Genomic DNA, 19,924 nt, shown 5'->3' on the forward strand with positions numbered 1-19,924 from the left:
AATTTTGAATTTTTTTTGAATTTTGAATTATTATTCCAGTAATCATTAGAAGCCGCGAACATATTTAGCAATCCATAAATTAAATTATCTTAAACGATAAATACTTATCATTTAATAAATTTATTTTCTATCCACTCATAATGATTGACATATCTATGTAATACTTAAACAAAAGTAATTTATTACACAATCTGAACGCCCCTAATCCAAATGCCCATTCTAATCAATAATTATATTATGTGCTACTAAGTAAGACCATCGAATAAATGTAAATGAAAAATATCGATACAAAATACATTGACTAGAGCACGAGCAAGTCGGGTCAATGTGGAAAGGAACGGATTTGTGCATCGCAATAAAAAAAGATAAAGCGTATTACGGGATGTCCGGAGATAAGGCCCCACTTTATGCTTTCATATTAAGTTTGTCATAAAAATGAGCGCTGTAACGCATTTTACTGCTATTGGCTCCTTTGTTAGTTTTGCACTCGTTTCCTTACAAAATATTATTTTCCACTGACGATTTCATTTCGTTATGTTAAAATAAAAAGTCTAAACAAATTTTATTAATAGCCAATGCATTGTAAAGCAATTTAAAAGCGCGCTTCGCTACCCTCCCTTGTAAAAATTTGTCCCTGATATCCCATTTTGATTGGACGGGTTGATTTATCTCTTGTTTAGACTGTACGTGAAGATTACACGCTGTTGATACTTTTTATATTCTGAATAAAACATTTTATTGCTGTAGCCACACAAATGAAATGGTAAATTATGTAAATGGGAATTCCTTTGATACAGCTCGGTTGTTAGATTCAGTCAAAATGAAATTATATTTACGGTGTGTTTAACCAAACTAATTGACGGTAATAAATTAATATTAAAATAAAAAGCTGGTTTATTTAATAACAATTAGTTAGTATATTTGTAATTGATTTAATCATTAATAGTATCAAGATGGAATAGTCGCGTTGTATACAATTGAACAATAGCTTACTCTCCCTCCAGAGATTGAAATCCTCTCAGGGAGAGACAACAGTGATTTAGACTAACTGCACTTGTTGCCACGGGACGGGACACTCCCCATCGGAGATAACATATGACACGGGGCTAATGCTGAGATTATACGCATTCAATACACTTGTTTCGCTGAACTAATTTGCTATAAATTTAAATTGATAAATAATGATAATATTTAAATGACAATAATAGCAATTGGGGGAAAAGGGATTGTTAGTTATGAGATCTAACAGTTTTATTTGTGGCAATATACTCTATCAGTTTGACCTCTACGCGCAGACGGTATTACCAATCTATCCAAGATTCTCTATGTTTAAAAACACTTAACAATAAAATTAATTGGGCCATTTATTTTAATAGTTGTTTTTTTTTATATAGGTACCTAATTCAAACAAAGCTCACAACCCCATCTGAACCGCCACCTAATCTAATTTCATAACAATTAATTATTAGAAGCAGTAATAAACAAACTCACAAACATATTTCCGATATTAACAATTAAATAAGAATTTGTTGAGAAAATTCGCCGGCTTATAAACAAATAATTAAAATGTAGACAATGTAGATTTAATAGATAATAATATTTCATATCAAATGTTCACATATTTAGAATTCTAAACCATTATTTTTTACTGCAATTTTACTTCTTTACAATTTAAAAATAACAATAAATATGAAAGCTGGATAAGTTTGGTATATCTACTATTACTAAAATATTTTCTAAGTAAATCCTCAAATATTCGGCCTTTAAAAACAACAATGAAATACCAGAAGTACAAATATAGAGCAAATACCATTGTTTATTCTAACACCTTATAAACAATATGCAACTATAGAAATAAGATTTCTTATCGTCTACCATAACGATACACAATAAATATTACTGTTATTGAATAAAATTATGACCGTAAACAGTACTGTTATTGTTCGCTATGTTATAACGTGCATAAAAATTTTGTTAATAAAAAATAAGCCCGAGAAAACGTGTAACAAATAAAAAAACGGTCCAATGCAAGTTGGATTTATACAGAAAGAGGTTCCATGCACAAAATAATACTCAAAAAAAAGACATCTTCCATTAAAAACTATTATAAAATCATGTTCAGGCTCAAAAGTGAATGTCAAACTAGCTGATAGTTGGATATAAAACAGATGTATTTTTATATCTAAAATATTAGACGATAGCGTTTTGCTTAGAGTACTAAGTATTGCATATTAAGTAATTCAAGGATTACTGTAGCAAAAAAGTATCTATTTTTTAATTTATACTTATGAATTCAATATATAAAGATCGTCTCTATTGTAACATCGATGACGCCAATCTCATCCCTTTTATTTTAAGCACACATGGATAACGCCACAATTTGAATTTTAAAAAAGTTTCTTTTTTTCGCTAATACCACAATTTAGATACACGATCCATCCATCTCCCTGAGGACCAGTTCCAAATAGAGATCAGGGTGCGAGTGTCGCGTTCTGTTCCTCTCCCGATGCCAATTTTCCGCTCGCCGCCACCGACTACGCAATTATTTAGATAAACCTCTCGGCGTGACTATAAAAACATCTTCCCTCCCCCCATGGCTTTGTATGTTGTCTTTGGGGCTTTGTGAATTTATAGCTCGGCATTACGCCGACGGTTAGGAAAAAATGTACTTTTAATTTATCTCGTTAAAGGGTTGAAGGACGACTGGGTTCGCGAAGTAATTATTCCGGAATTGGCCACTTTGGCTGATGAATCCATTCCGTTGAACCCTTTGTTGGGGGCCGGTTGTACAGTGAATTAATTTGTTTTTGACTCCGATTTTAGCGGAGTGAAAGATTGCATTACGTTGATGAGCTGAGCAATTAATTAAAGAATTATTTGTAAGATTACATCGGTTACGGTATTTCTTGAAAAGCTTTGAAAATGTCTATTATCTTATTGTTTTTCAGAGTAGCTTATCTTATGTTTTTCAATGTGATTGTGATAAAATGTAAATAAATCGAATCTATTTTGTCACAAAATTTGTACGTTAAAAGCGATTACGTTATACAATTTGTAAAAATTGAAACCTATAAGAGTACAAGTGATCACATTTTTAAAGAAAAAGTAGATACTTAAAATTAAACACTCTAATGAAAAATTCAAAGTCGTTATGTCATAAAATACAACAAAATTAACATAAAAAACTTACCTCCCAGTCTTGGTGATGATCATTTCAGTTCCGAGATCGTGGAATTTATCCCACAGCTCCTTAGTCTCAAGCTGACAGTCTACTGATAATAGTTCCTCGCAGTTGCACGAGGTGGCTGGCGGCAACGGCCGCGCCGGTGATGGTGTGTCGCGTTCACCTAATTCTGTGAAGCAACATAGGTTTCAATAATGTCGTAAAATGGACCTGATCATAATGTTGAGAATATTTTTATAATGTGACTTCAAAAAGAATGAGTTCCTTATTTATTTAGATGGTGTTTATTTTATTATATATATATATAATATATATATATATATATATATATATATATATATATATATATTATGCCAAATTTGTCAAAAATCGTGAAGTCGGTTCAGAAAAGATTTCAGGAAAATAAAAACAAAAAACTTTAAAATTAAACAAGTACTCTTTTTGAAATCTATTAAAAAAGGTTGACAGAGATGGAATAAGTTATGATTCCCTCCAAATGGATCGCATCGCATCGGATCAGAAAAAATACTACTAATACTATGCGATCAGCAACGTACAATCGCTTATGAACGTATCCGTTTCTGCGCCTAGTCAAACAGTTTCGTTCTTACCGTCTTGACATTTTCTAATTTTTGAAATGGTTAAAGTTGATGTAATATTTATAGCTATTATAAATAGAAGAAAAATAATATAATAATAAAATACAGAAGATGAAAAATGAGTGGTGCCACCCGGCTACAGCTTTGAGCGACGATAGCAGAAAGATCTGTCGTCGTATCCGATCGGATACGATGACAGGCAAACGGAGCCGATCGCACATAGCAGCATACTTTCAGCTACGATCGCGTTCAAGCTGCTGTGCTCGGTTTTGTAATATAGACTTTAAATACTGTGTACACGATTTAATAACTTTTAAAGATTGTAGAATTTGTTCCAATTCGTTTCGATGCGAGCCGTTTGGTGATAATTGGCCTTTAGAAAATCAAGAGCAGCAAAAACACTGGTATTTTCTATTTCAATTCAATCAGAATTTCGAAATTTTAGATTTAGAAAACTTATTTAGATAGAGTTGCTGTCTTTATGAATTTTCTGGAAAATACATTAATTACTATTCTCATTTTTCTGGAAATCGAATAATTAAAATTACATTACCCATAACGCTCTGACATATATTATCTCTCTCTCTCTCTCTCTCTGATATAACATTATAATTTTATTTAAAATAATAAATATTGAGTTTCTTACTGCCTGGATTCTTATTAGCTGATTACATTGCGAACCCAGCAATAATAATAGATGACGATATGTAAAAAAAGTCTATTTGAAAAAAGATGATTTGAATTTAGCATGTAACAACTGGACACAAATTTCTTCTCAAAAGAGAATGATAAACCTCGACTGACTAGTAATGGTAGGCCGGGGTAATATCTAATATATTTTTTATCTTAATAATAACACTTTAAAATTATGCCTAGGTACATTGAATCAGTCACAAAGAAAAAAGTGGTACATCAAACTCTTGTCTATAATATTCTATGCAGGGGAATCAATTTCACTGAGCGGATTATGTCACTCTATATTTGTTTGCATAACAACTAACAATTTGTTCATTGTAAGCATACAATAAATAACTAATTCCATTAAAAACTTTTGAAGCAAAATCTTACTTAAATCTTGACAATATTTGTTTTTATTATTTATTTTTTTGTTTTTCTTTCTCTTTTATATATATATATATATATATATATATATATATATATATATATATATCTATATATTATTATTTAGTAATTTTATAATTCACTACCTGTATTATTAATTTTAAAGTCGGTTGAAAATATCTAAACCTGTTTCCATTTTAGATCTATAACAACTTGTCTTAGTACTGTCACCTCTATCCTGGATATCTCAGTGTAATAAAATACGCAATAAACAATGCGTATTAATTAGAGCAGTTTCATTTTGCTGTATCTGTTCGCCTGTTGTAGTGATATGATCGTTTTCTATTCATTCAATCGTATGAATAACTGCTTACTGTGAGAACCTAATTGTATGTATGAGAAAGTCTGTTTATTGCACCGATAATTGCCTATCTAACAAGCTTAATTTAATTTTTTTCTTATGGAAAATGAACTCGCTAATGTTGCATCAAGATCGATTGCGTTCTCAAGAATTTAATTGTTATAACCATAGAAGCACATAGATTACACTAATTATATGCATGCAATAACATTTTGTACCACAGCCGAGTAAAGGAATTGTTTACCACTAATTTTTGCGTCTTCGTGGATTTTGGAAGGGTTCTTCCAAAATCCAATTCTTTCGGGGTTGAATTTTCAAACTTCCTTTCTTATTGTTGAAATCACATGAAAATAGCATCAATCTAACTCCATTTTATTAATTACAAAATATAAAATTATCTATTTAAGGTAAGTCCGCCTGTGTACCTACGGTGTATTTATTTCATGTAACAAGTTTTTACAATACGAGTTTTTATGTGATGTGATAAATAATATTAAACAAAAAAAGCATTGCAAGAGAGATCTCTTGAGAGTGTGTAGATACACTTCAAATTGGGTGACAACAATGCAATAATGATGAAATACTTTAGGCATACTATCATAAATCTCCCACTCAACTTGTTAATCTTATCTTAATAACCTAAAGATTGCAATACATCTTTGTCAAACTAAAAAAGTCCCTATTATCTTTAAACAAATGGTACAGTTGCAAACATATTTATTCTTATTTATTTATTTATTTATTGAGAATAAGGTAAATGTTAAAACTTTTAAATAAATATCTGAATATTATTAAATTTTATTTAAAAATCAGTTTGATAATGGATTTGCAGCACATAATATATCATCTGGCATCTCTTGCAAGATTCTGTTCTCCTTGTACTTCAAAGAAAATCAACTAGTTATTTTCTGCATTTTTAGTTATTTTTACATGCGACGTAAATTGTAGCTAAACTTACATTAGACACAATTTCTGCGTACTCTCATATTTCACATTAAAAAGAATTAATTTACACTGTGGTTGATATATGTAATAGACGATTTGCAATCCTTTAATATGAATTTCCTCAGTCGCTTATAATATTCAGGTTATCTTGCCTTTTATATATAAAAAAAAACTATTTATACAAACCAGATGACGGAGCGGGAGAAGGGGCCGCATGATCGGAGGCGTCCCGCTCACCGTCCGAGCATTGCTCGACGTCCACTTCGACGTCTTCATCAGGCACTGGCGAGCGACAACTGGACGCCGGCGAACTGAGGGACGCCGGCGAACTTTGTCTGGATACGGACCCTGATAGAATAGTACAGATTAATGAAAATTTAAAAGACTCACGGTAGAATTAACAGATTTTTTTTTTCGCTTATTTCATATCGATTGAGCATGTGAAAGTAGTTAAGAATCCTTCATTGCTTTGTCCTCATTTTATTTCTTTTTCCTGCTCTTTTCTTCAGACCTTTATAAATGTAAATAATAGGGGGAAAGGGATTGTTAGTAATGGAGACTAAAAATCCCATTGCTAGCAATATACCTAACCAGGTCGACCTCCACGCGGTTCCCCCTAGAAACTGTCATGAATAATTCTTTATGATGAGTACGTCATGATAGGCTGACTGGCCTGTTTTCATTCTCATAGATCACCCTTCATTGGTGCTCCGCCGGCGTATCCCGTTAGCGCAGGCAGGGTTATCAATCCATTTTCATCCAACAAAAAAAAATGTAAATAATAGATATATTATTATAGAGTCCAGTTGTTAAATAAAATCATAATACAATAAAACATTTTTTTTCTGAATTATCTATTTATAATAGAATGATAAATGTAGATATTGTTGTGTTTCAATCTGATGAATAAGATAGCCAGTATATAAATAATGGCAACGTGTAATAAAAAAATTAGTATACAATGTGAAAACGAAACCATTAGTATCTTGAACATTATTTTAATAAAATATTGGTCAAAGTACAACGGTCCCATACATATTAATTACCAGTATTGATCATGCCATATTTAGAAAGGACTAAAAAGTTTTTATTTGGAAAAAATATTCATTTTCTGTAGTTAAATCCATTCAACAAATGTTAATGATTCTAACTTTACTTTGTATTAATTAGTACTTAGACTTATACAGCGCTTGTGTAATAAATCTTAACCCCCGTTTCTACCAAAATAGATAAGTCGTAAAACACAATGCTTGCTATATCAATTATATGTACTAGAATGTATTAAACAAATATAGTGCTGGATACAGTACGGTATTACATATATTCATATTTATATTAAAACATATTATATAAAGTATAGTGTTTATACCAAGTTATATGCCAATAATAAACGATGTTTCTCTATATGGTTGGGAGAACTGTCAATTTCTATAAAGTTAGATGATTAAACATATACTACAATACAGCTACTCTGTGACTAAGAAACGCTAATACAGATTTTTTCAAACCAAATAGTATAGAAATAAGTATAAATTAAAAGTTTGTATCTGAAACAATAAAGCTTATAATAAGTTTACTATTGTAATCTTTTGGAGGAAACAATAAAGAGTATCTATCTATTTATCTTTTTTAAACACTTGTGCGACTAAAAGTACAAAAGGGACCTTCACCTGTCGCCCACATAAATCCTTTTATTAAATTATCATTTCATTTCACAATCTTCAGGTAAAGGTATGTAAATTAAATAACAATTTGTGATATCTCTCGTCATAAAATATACCGTTGTGCCACCCATTTTTTTATAAATATTTAAATTTATTTAAAATTACAGTAAATATTTTTTTATGACTTGCCCTTTAAACTGGTAACTATCGCCAATAGACTTGTTCAAGACCACAGAATACACTGTAATATACATAGTATAAGTAAATTAGGTATCCACAATATAAAATTCATATGATAAAAGTGTTATAAGTCCATATTTCAAAGGATAAAAGTGTTGTAAGTCCATACTCCGTAATTTCACTGCCATATCCAAGCGAAAAACTGTCATGGAAGCACAGCTGGTTGGCGACAGAAACACGAATGGAACAGAATAGAGTTACCTACCCATACAGATGACTTCTGTACAATTTCCTTATAATAAAATATTTACAGTTCACAAATTCTGTAAATACTCTAGTTTATTAAAACTTATTCTGAGATAAACAAGTGAATATTAAGTATCTCATATCAAATACAATATATATACTTTAATACCTAAGGGTTTACAGTCCAATAAGAAATCACATCGGAGACGGAGTGTTCTCTTACATAAAGTACATAATTTAAAGTAATAACAGGAAATTTCTTATAACCAAAACCGGAGCCCTGGTATCGAATGAGCACGGTTCCACGCAATTAATCCAAAATAACGAACTGACCCGCAACACGACGCCTGCGACTGCGCCTGCGCATACCACACCAATTAGTATCGAACCCTTTAGTTTCGCCTGGACTTTTATTGTTCTTTTATATAGAACTACGAAAAGTATTATACATGAAAAGATAATAGTGCAATATAGGTACATGATATTTCTGATATTTTTTTATATTGTTATATATATTAACATATTATATGTTACAACAATAGTAATTAGTGATTAATCATGAAAGATCTTAAGCTGTTGCTAAATTTTTTAGTATACGTAGCATAAATTTTTTTTAGACATTTTGAAAGTTTAAAAATCAAAAAAGTTAAAAACTGAGATCGTAATAAATTAGAATAGGTCGTATAAGATTGGAATTGGCAGAAATCTTACATTTTAGTCGGTTGTAAGACAATTTTCTATTTTATTTGTTTATTCAGATAACTTAATCTTATAATTTATAAACCCATTTAAGTTTGACCCATGAGTTGTTATTTAATATCTGTAAACATTATAATTGATAAACAATCGATCATTTCTTTATCTTTAATATTTACAGACGTTAGAAAAATATTATTGGAATCCATAAATCATTACTTAAAAAATTTAAATATACCTACTATGATCTTGTTTACAAGATTTTTAATATATTTATATATCTTGCAGAATATTATGTAAAAAATTAAAATATATTCTTGTTTAGAACATTTTTAACATTCTTGTGTATCTTGCAGAAAATAATGTTTCGCAAAAATTTTATTTTTAATTATCCAATGTAGTATATTTAATTTATTTTCCTTATAACTCATTTTCAGTAATAATGTATAATATAGATAAATTCTCAATCAATTAAAGCAATATCGTTAAATCACGTTTAATAGCTTTATGAGTATTGACAGAAAAATATTTATATACATTAAGGTTTACTTTAAAACTACTTTCATAAATACATATAATACCTACTAAATATTAAGTTAATTTGTATTTAAAACAAGATACACTATTTACCTACCATTCAAACGGTAACCGTCTTTATGAAATTTATTTTTCGTCAATAAATTTAACTACGAATCTGGAAGATAACCTACAATGCCACATACAAATACATACAATCTTGTACCTAAATCATTATTCCCTTTCCTCCTTTTCTTTTGTCCTATGATTATGAGTCGAATTCATAGCTGAAATTACCTAATCACAAATTTAAACATTACTTTCATTATGATGATAATTAAAGCATGAAATAATTTTGACATACTACGCGATGCACCTTATATTGCTCGACTTTAAAAAGCTACTTACTGATTTTAACAATCCTTTTGACGAGGTCTTTCTAGTTGTGGTATTCTCAGTAATTTAAAGCGTCAGACTTAAACTTCTATAAATTGTAACCTAACTTTATGTAATTAGTTTTTTACCTAATCAATTAGTGAATGTTATTGCCTTCTTATTTTCTGCTGATATAGACTTTTTTTTATGCAACTTAGAATGGAAAACAAGCTGACGAACCACCTGATGGAGAGTGGTAACCGTCGCCTATAGACATGAGCAGTACTATGGACATAACAGAGTATACTGTTTCGCCCATGATACTCCCCACGCGTTGCCATTCCTGAGAACTCAGGTGTTATTCCTCTGTACCCTGTAAATTCACTGCCATATCCCACCCTTCAAATCGAAACACAGCCATGCAAACATAACTGCTTCACGGTAGATACACGAATGGGACAAAGGTGCCCAAGTAAACGACTTTTGTACAAAGTCTCCCTCTGGTTCTGTAGTACCACAGGGGTCGTAATTGGATACATTATTTATTAGCTTTATTAAGGGTCTGATTGATAAATTCAATATTATTATCTAGGTATAAAGTTCATAACCCTTTTTTTACACCACTAAGGTGGCAAACAAACATACGGCCCACCTGATGGTAAGTGGTTACCGTAGCCTATGAACACCTGCAATACCAGAGGTATTACGCGTGCGTTGCCGACCCTGAAGAAACCTCTTTACCTCCCTTTTGAAGAACCCCTACTGTAGTCTCTTGGGAAAACCTCGGCAGGGAGCTCATTCCACAACCTGAGTGTTCGTGGAACCTTTGTCAGTTGTATTTTTCTATTATCATATTAGCCGTTACCTAATGATTGCTGATCATAGGTCTCCCCTATAAAGGGGGAGGTATGTTAGTAATTACTACGCATTGCATGCGGGTTGGCAACCGCAGTAAGTCTTAGGTGATGTTTTAAAAGGGATACTACTGTCCATCCTTTGACCAAAAAATTCCCTTAGTCGTCTCTTACGACACCCACGTAAGGAGGGAGCGGCCCATTCTATGACCGGACCACACGTCAAGTTCCCTAAGTATATAAGGGAAATTCTTTCAATTTGAATTTTAATGTACCCTATTTAATTATTTTATAACTTAAAATGTTACAAAACTACTCACATTATCTACCTAGATACATGCCTCATATCAAATGTGTATTAACCATTTTGTGTTCAAATACTAGGTTGTGGCATATAGGTCGCAGAGCTAACGTAACGTAGTACCAGACCTGATAACAATTTCAACCGACATCAAAAAAGAGAAAAAAAGGTTGTTTCAACCGTGAAGCAGCTGTTTGCATGACGGTTTGAAGGATGGGGTATGGCGTGAATTTACAGGGTACAGAGGAATAACATCTGAGTCCTCAGGAATGGTAACGCATGGGGGGTATCATGGGCGAAACAGTATACTCTGTTATATCCATGGTACCGCTCACGTCTATAGGCGACGGTTACCAGCTTCCATCAGATGGACCGTCAGCTTGTTTGCCATTCTAAGTTGTATAAAAAAAGAGGAGGTTCTCAAATCGGTTGTATTTTTTTATGTTTGTGTTAAGGGATTAAGGTGTTTTTTATGTTAAGGGGTACCTTAACTCCATCATATATAAACCAATTTGGAAAATTCTTTTTTTTTATTATTATCTGAAACAAATATATTTTCAGAAAATTTCTATAAGACTATTATAGAAATTTTATCAAAATCGATTCAGTAGTTTAGTTGTTAAATCAAAATGACTGATTTTTCCACGATTGAAGTCGATTTTTTGTCAAAGACAACCTTTTTATAATGAAAATGAATCTATATAACTATATAATATTTGGTTGTAAACAGAAATAATAACTAATAAACTAAGTACTTTAAGTGATTTGTACGTGGGGTACAACACCGTGAACGATATGAAATAGATATATAGACAGACAGATAGATATACTTATTGTTGATTATTTAATTGAAATATTTTTTTAATTCCGCTACCATTGGTATGTGTGCGACGGCTGACACAAAATGTGCGTGAACGAAATGGCAGTCGGATATGGAAAGTTATAGAACTTCTGGTAATAATAGTAGTAGCCAATCATCAAGAGTTACCAGACGCACACATACTAATGGTAGCGGAATTGAACAAAATAATCACATAACCAGTGACATTGACTTTCGCAAAATAATACCTACCTAGTTTAGTAAAATAATTATACTTATTATGCATTCCATAAGTGGGGTACAATGCAATTATATACAATAATGTTTTGCCACTCCTAACATTTAAGGTTTTATTGCCTCTTTCAATAACCATCGCCTATAGCACACTAGTAATGGTTACAACACCATAAATTATATTATATATACTAAATTATTCATTCTATGTTATAAATTAGAATATGACCTACCCGCGTACCAAATTTCAAACCCATTAAGTAGTTTTCACAGGAAAGGGTAACAAACATCGTTACAAACTTTAATATTTATTCTATTAATAGAATAATGGTTCGTTCCTTTAGGTATGTTACTTCATATATCATTGAAGACACAGTATAATCCTTAATGTCCTGCCACCCCTTGAATAGATTTCAGTGCCTCTTTCAATAACCATCGTCTACAGCAAACTATTAATTTGTGGCTATACCTATAGTGAAGCTATTATAGAATATACGTCTTATGCCTTCCATGATTATGACACTACCCCTTTTCATTTAAGGCATAATATAGCTATATGTTACTACTAAGGTTTTATTACTTTCATATTAGAAATTAGGATACGCTAACCATCTTAACACTAGAAACTGCACGCTACTTTATTTCTATCTTTCATAGCAAGTGTTACTCGTTTTAGAGGAATTTCTTCAAAACTGGTAAGTAATCATCACTAAGACTTACTTTTCTTTTATTAGTACCCTATTTAAAACTTGAAACGTAGCAAATTATTCAAAATATTTGTGAAAAAATTCCAATATGAAAACTATAGATACCTAAGTAAGTTCTGCGAGGTATTAATTATATTATTTTAAAACATTATAACTTGTTAACTTTGACTAGTGACCTAGAGAACACCATTACACTATTACGTTTATTTGTAATGTTTTTAGATTAGGCCTAACGTACCGGTGTGGGGCGGCGAGCGCGCGACGGGGCTGCGCGGCTCCGCAGCGCTCCGAGCCATAATGGCCGCGATAGAGAAGTCCGTGGCTCTGGTCTTGCCTTCCTCCGCCACCATCCTGTCACCTTCCGACCTCCAACACTCCACGTTTTCCACATCCATCAAACAACTATCAGTTCCTCAGTTCAACTCTTAGACATCCGTCTGCCATCTCACCGGCACCGTCCGTAACATTGCAATAAAAACATCCTCGACACCGAAACAGATTTTGAAAACGGTTTATATATTATTATTATGAAAATCGTAAATACGTTGAAATCATATCGAGTTATTTCGAAACATAACAAAAATTAAACGAAAAAAATTGTTTTGTTTATTTTAGATCACTGGCCAAAACATTATATAAGCACTCGCTAATGATCGACAAATAAAATTATCGTTGCCCGCGTGTCAATAGCTGTATCGTCCGAGGAGAGGAAACACACAAGGTAAAACAGCACGGCGGCCGAGCGCGGACTGAGCGCGCGGGAGCGGCACGCGCGGGGCGGGGCGGCGGCAGGCGGCACCGCCCCGCGGCACAACCACTGGTCGCTCTACCCGCTGTCACCGGCATTCCCCCTCGCTGCCACCCCTCATTTGCTAAGCTTTTTATATCAATAAAAATATCCAGTTATAATTATTACGCTAGTGTTATTACTTAATACATTTTTAAGTATCAACAATAAATTTTATTAATTAAAACAAAATAAATGTCAAACTAAAGCTAAAATATAAAACATACTTATCGCTGATAAGTTTTAATACACACAAAAGTCGTTTAAAAATTAATAAATTACAAAACAATAATAAAATATACTTCAAGATGGTGTCAAGTGAAAACGCGCGCGCAACGAGACGTAGAGAATGCGCCCGCCCATAAAACAGTCCAGTGGATTAGAGTGAGAAAGAGCACAATAATAATGAATGATATAGGTACGCGCGTGAAAGAGATAGCTATGCCTATGATAGAAAAACATTGCATGCAAGAAACATGTTTGTCAACATTTATAATTCCCATTACGAAATACCATATTAAGGTAAGTATTTAAAGAGAGATGCGACAAGAAAATTAAATGTATTTATTCAATTAAAGGACCAACAAATAATACAATGGAATATAGGTAGGTATTACTTACGAAATCAAACTGTAAATGTAAAATTAGTTTTAACAAACTATCTGAATATTTACATTGTTTTATTATTTTTAAATGCTATATTTAATTATTATTTTATACATGATCATAATTATCATATCAGCCGTTAACTGTCCACTGCTGGACACAGGTTCTCCTCATAAGGAGGGTTTTGCCAGTTCTTGCCACGCTTGGCAAGCGGGTTGACAACCGTAATTGGGTTTGGTGATATTTTAAAAGGAACGCTGCTGCTTTTTAAGACCATTAAGTCTCCTTAGTCGCCTTTTACGACACCCACTAAAAAGGAAGGCCGTGTGGCCTTATGGTTGCCTTGTGATCGTAAGTAATAGGTATCACCTTGGATAAGTACCTATATGTATCTACGATATATCTGAGATGAGTCAGTCTAGGTCTTCCCCTATACGCCTGCTACACGACGCTCCCTTACTCTACAATTATAAAGGTAAATCTGTTGGTGGATATTATAAGGACCTGGACGAAATAATGGGCTCGTTTTGAAAGAGACCACAGCTATAATTAATAGCTTTTTATCAGCTTGTTTGCTATTCTAAGCTGTATAAAAAACCATACAGTCAGCAACAAAAAAGTAAAGCTCTTTTTAACAGACTTCGTTTATTATCTAATAACTAATTATTGACTAATATACCGAACTACGCAATAGAAGCATGTTGAAAAAACCAATCATGTTTATACTACGTAGGTATCAAATTTATATTATTTAGATATCTAAATGCTATAAATATTTATTTTTTAACAATTCCTATAAGTTTAAGACGATGATTTTTATTACATTTAACTAATCAAATTATGTTAATTCTATAATGTATAATACTTACGTAGGTACCTACATATGCTAACTAGGTAACTCTTAAGTACCTACATAATTAATTTTATTTATTCATTATAATATCTAATTATAACTCCAATACCTACCTATCCTATCTACCTAGACGTTTAAATAAATTTAAATAAGAAATTAAAACTTCCTATTCTAATCTACAGAGGTTTTTATGGTAAATAGATAGCAACTCACAATAAACAAAACATAAAGCTCAATTTTGATAATTCAAACCCATTCTTATCGCATTATTTAAAGTAAGTACTACAACTTTAAAAATAGTAAAACATGTTTTCTCATGTAGTGTAACCGGCATACTTGCACGTTTTTACATATTTTTTATGCAACTTAGAATGGCAGACAAATTGACGGCCCAACTGATTGAAAGTGGTAACCGTCGCTTATAAACAGTACTATCGACATAACAGAGTGTACTGTGTATACCTATGGTACACCTCATACATTGCCATTCCTGAGGACTAAAGTGTTATGCCTCTGTATCCTATAATATCACTGGCATATCCCATCTTGCAGACGGAAACACAATAATGCAAACACAACTTCTTCACGGCAGAAACATGAATAGGACAAAGGTTTCCAAACAAACGACTTTTATACAAAGTCTCTCACTGGTTTTACATACTACCAATTTAACAATATGACCGATATCCCACCCTTATTTGTTTGTAATGCTTCATACTTCAAGACACATTGCACCGACATCTATAAAAGGCTTTTAATAATTCACTCCCCTTTAAACGAAATGAGAGAACAACACGAGCGCCTATTCAGGCGTCGCGAGTCTTCATGTATTAGGTATAAACCGTGAAATATTGCCTTCCTCGGCGGCCCATATCGTGGCGCCAATTTCAAATCATTTTCCGTTTCTGTATCTACTCGTAGGGTGAACGACATAGACATTGATATAAAAGATAGACGACGCAAATACGGTATTAGTATGACGTATCTATCTACCCTGCAAAGAGCCTGATTTAAAGACTAATACATAGTGAAACTTCTTATCCTGTTGATACTTTATATACCTACCTAATTACGCACATTTGTTCATTTATGTAAGTGAAGTCAAAAAACAATATGTACATACTCGTATATAATATAAATCAATAAAAGAAATCCGATAACGAATCTAAATTAAAACTAAAAACCTATAGAAACTCAAAATGGTATACGGTACTGAGTAAAAAGTGGGAACCGCGAAATATTAAGAAAGGAGGGAACAAAGCGAACGACGGGAGATAGCACAGCACCGGCACCACATAACTATAAAAAAACTCAGTCGCACAGCGCTCTCGTCGAATACTCGCATTATTTGCGAAAATATGAAAAATACTGCGCACTTAAGGGGCTATAACTCTCTGGGTGAGGCATTAAGAGGCATTATGGGGCACTCCGATGTTTTTCAATTTGTTGAAATGGCGTCTGCGGCGCTCTCCTTTACGGCAATAGGTACGTTGAATATATCTCATGGCAGCCGCGGAGTCTCTTTATCGTATTTACCAACACAATTCCATATCTCGGCAACTTGTTATTTAAAATTTTCATCCAATTTAACTTGATCATTATTGTTCTTAAATATTATAAACTGCCCTGCTATAGGAACCTTTACATACGCACTTTTTAATTAAGTTAACAAGAATTTGACAAACGTGCCACCTAATATTATATTATTTTTTTCCACGGTGTAACTGGATCAACACTTGGCCCAGGTAGAGATGCAAGCCGAGTATGTTTTCCTAAGCTTCTCCGAATCCTGGTAGATTGGAAATCGGATTCGGAAAACTACACAAAATCTTCTCATCAAAAATACCTCAAAGTTTGAAGACGAAGATCTTTAACCAGTGTAAATTGCCAGTGATGACATACATACCCAAAATATGGTCCTACACGGTTGTTATACAAAAGCTTTAAGTTACATAGCGAGCTATGAAGAGGACTATGCTCGTAGTTCCTTTGCGTGATAGTATCCGAAATGAGAATATCCACAAAAGAACCAAAGACACAGACATAGCCCGAAGGATAGACAAACTGAAGTGGTAATAGGCTAGTCATATAGCTTAAAGAATCGACAACCAATGGGGAAGAGACGTTTCTGAGTGGCGATCCCGTACAGGCAAATGCAATGTAGAATGGATGTGTAACTAGATGAAGTGACGGTTGACGACCTCGAATGCATTGCAGAGAGTCAGTGGATACAGGTGACTCGGGACCGTTCCTTAAAGCGGTCTATAGGGAAGGCTATGTTCAGCAGTGGACAGGTAACGGTTGTCATGAAGTACCGACGTTACAAATATTATAACTACCACATTGTAACATATCAACCAGAGGGAGATTTTATACAAAAGTCATTTGCTTGGGCACCTCTGTCCCATTCGTTTTTCTACCGTGAAGCAGTTGTGTTTGCATGGCTGTGTTTCGGTTTGAAGAGGGGGTTATAGCAATGAATTTACAGGATACAGAGGAATAACAGCTGAGTCCTCAGGAATGGCAACGCATGGGGATATCATGGGCGAAACAGTATGCGACGGTTACCACTTTCCATCAGGTGAGCCGTCAACTTGTTTTCCATTTTAAGTTGCATAAAAAAATATCACTGCTAAATTGCTACATAACGACTTTCTACTAAGATCAACTATATTCTTTATATTTAGGTCAAAATACAGATATATGTAACCTACACACAATTGACATAATACGTATATTTGACATAATGAGAAAATTTGCCGTAAGGAAAAATCTATTCTCCCAATCCGATTTTGAAAGATAAAATTAATAATAATATAGCAAATAAGATTAACGTAAATACATCATAGAATTAAAATTTACAAAAGCAGTCACAACATTATAAAATGTCGGAACTCATAATTCATTCTCAGAGTCAACACCATTGACAAGCACCTATAATATAGGAAACGGCAAAAGAATAGAAACACGGAACACCACATAAAAGCATTGAAAACAGGCACTATTGTGCAAAAATACTGGTGTTAACGCAACATGCGGCCGCTGTGGGCGCCATTTTTTTATTTCAAATTTCGAACGTCAAAACGTCAATGAGCCTTTAAAACTCCAACCAAATATTTGTTTGGAACACACATGGCGACAGGCCCACACAGGACGTTAAATTGTCCAGATTGTGCAATATTAGAAAGTTGTAGTAAATTATTGCTTCTCACTTAAAATGTTAACGGAATCAAATCGTCAAAATATCAGTCACACACATACCGTGAAATGAAGTTTCAAATGTACGACGTTACTGTAAAAATCAATTTTGCAGGTGCTAAAGCTTTGAGCGTAGCACTTTAAATCATTAGAAAGTTAGATAATGATCAATAACAATTACCTGCCTACTTATATTCAACATATAGATAGGTATTTAGGGAACAGTAACTAATAAAATACTGAAAATTTGAAAAAAAAATATCGGCAGTACCTGGTAGGTACCTATGTTACATATATTAAGAGTACGTGACCTAAGACCATGTGTCAGCCTACGACCTAATCATTATAATATTTGACATTCCTATTTGTATATTTGTATTTGTCCATTTGATATCGAAATCATTATATTGTTTAATATTCATATTTGTATATTTGTTTATCTCATACAAATTTCCATTAGTAAGTTATTATCTGTATTTGTTGTCACTCTTTCGATGGAAGTATTTGACTATTGTAATTGTAAATAGTAATTAAGATATCTCTACTATATATATGGACGATTTGTAATAATAAGTACAGTTCAATTCAGATACTCTACGAGTCTAGTCATTTCAAAAACACCAACTGTGTTAAAACCCTGCCCCATAACAATTTTGGCGCAGTCGGTAGGATCCGTCGCGTAATAGTGCAAGTCGAACTTAACGTCTGGGACTCGGACAAACATCGCCAACAATCCTAGGACGGTGCCTGAAGGGCTTTGAATAGTTCGCCGAATCTATACTCTGCAATGCGTATCCTGTTGCTGTTACTGGGGTAAGTGGTCAACACATGTTGCTCTGTTTCCTTTCTCTGTTTCCTTTTCATAAATCTTTTTCGCCTAAATCATAAAGTAATTTTATTATTCAAACTCAAATTCTATTTTTCTATCTATTTTTAATATTCTATTATACTATATCAATTTTACGAATTCAATTATTCTAATTTCAACATTCATTATGTCACAACAAAATATTGACACAAAACCTAAATTTTGCGAACAAAATGTTCCGCTAAATACTTTATTACAATTAATACCGGATTTCGATACAACACAATCGGGTCAAGTATATAAATTCATAAGATCGTGCGATTCAGCTTTTAAATTAGCAAGTCTAGAGCAGGAAGAAATTTTATTAATTTATGCTTTAAATAAAATAAGTGGGAATACTTCTTCTGATATCCACGCGAAACTATACTCAAACTGGGACGACTTAAAAACGTTCCTTATACAAAAATTTTCGCAAACAAAAACTCTTTCACATCTAAATCTCGAACTACAATCACTCTTTCAGAAACCAAATGAATCGGTAACGGAATTTTTCCACCGCGTAGATCTATGTAGAAATAAAATTTTAGAAAAATTAACAACTGAAGTGGTAGATGCGACATTAATAGGACGAAAAACTACTACGGAAGAAACAGCTCTGAACGTTTTTATTAATGGATTGAGTTCTGACATAGGTGTAATGTTAAGAACAAAAGGTTTTGATTCATTAACTCATGCTGGAAACTTTGCAATTCAAGAAGAAAAAATTCGAAAAATGAATACGGCTAGGCAAAGTTTGTTTAAAAATAGTCAAATAACAACACCGCTATATAGCAATGTCGTTCGTCAACCACCTCAGATCAATCAACCTCAAATACATAAACCACCAGATAAACATACTATTAATACCAATCCGCGAAAATTTATTATA

The 19,924-nt window shown here is 32.9% G+C and overlaps 1 protein-coding gene across 1 annotated transcript in view; it reads right to left on the minus strand.

Annotated features, from left to right (window-relative positions):
* Positions 1-13,504, minus strand: part of LOC113516818 (T-box transcription factor TBX20-like) — an 86,738-nt gene extending 73,234 nt beyond the window's left edge. The window contains exons 1-3 of the mRNA XM_052891671.1: positions 12,983-13,504; positions 6,338-6,499; positions 3,191-3,353 (exon numbers count right to left, since the gene is read on the minus strand). Of these exons, the coding sequence (XP_052747631.1) occupies positions 3,191-3,353; positions 6,338-6,499; positions 12,983-13,139 (482 nt within the window). The 5' untranslated portion in view covers positions 13,140-13,504. The remainder of the gene's footprint in view (positions 1-3,190; positions 3,354-6,337; positions 6,500-12,982) is intronic.
* Positions 13,505-19,924: the final 6,420 nt, after the last annotated feature.

The sequence above is a fragment of the Galleria mellonella genome, unplaced genomic scaffold (genome assembly GCF_026898425.1).
Source record: "Galleria mellonella isolate WM207_F2 unplaced genomic scaffold, CSIRO_AGI_GalMel_v1 utg143, whole genome shotgun sequence".
In the NCBI taxonomy this organism is placed as follows: Eukaryota; Metazoa; Arthropoda; class Insecta; order Lepidoptera; family Pyralidae; genus Galleria; species Galleria mellonella.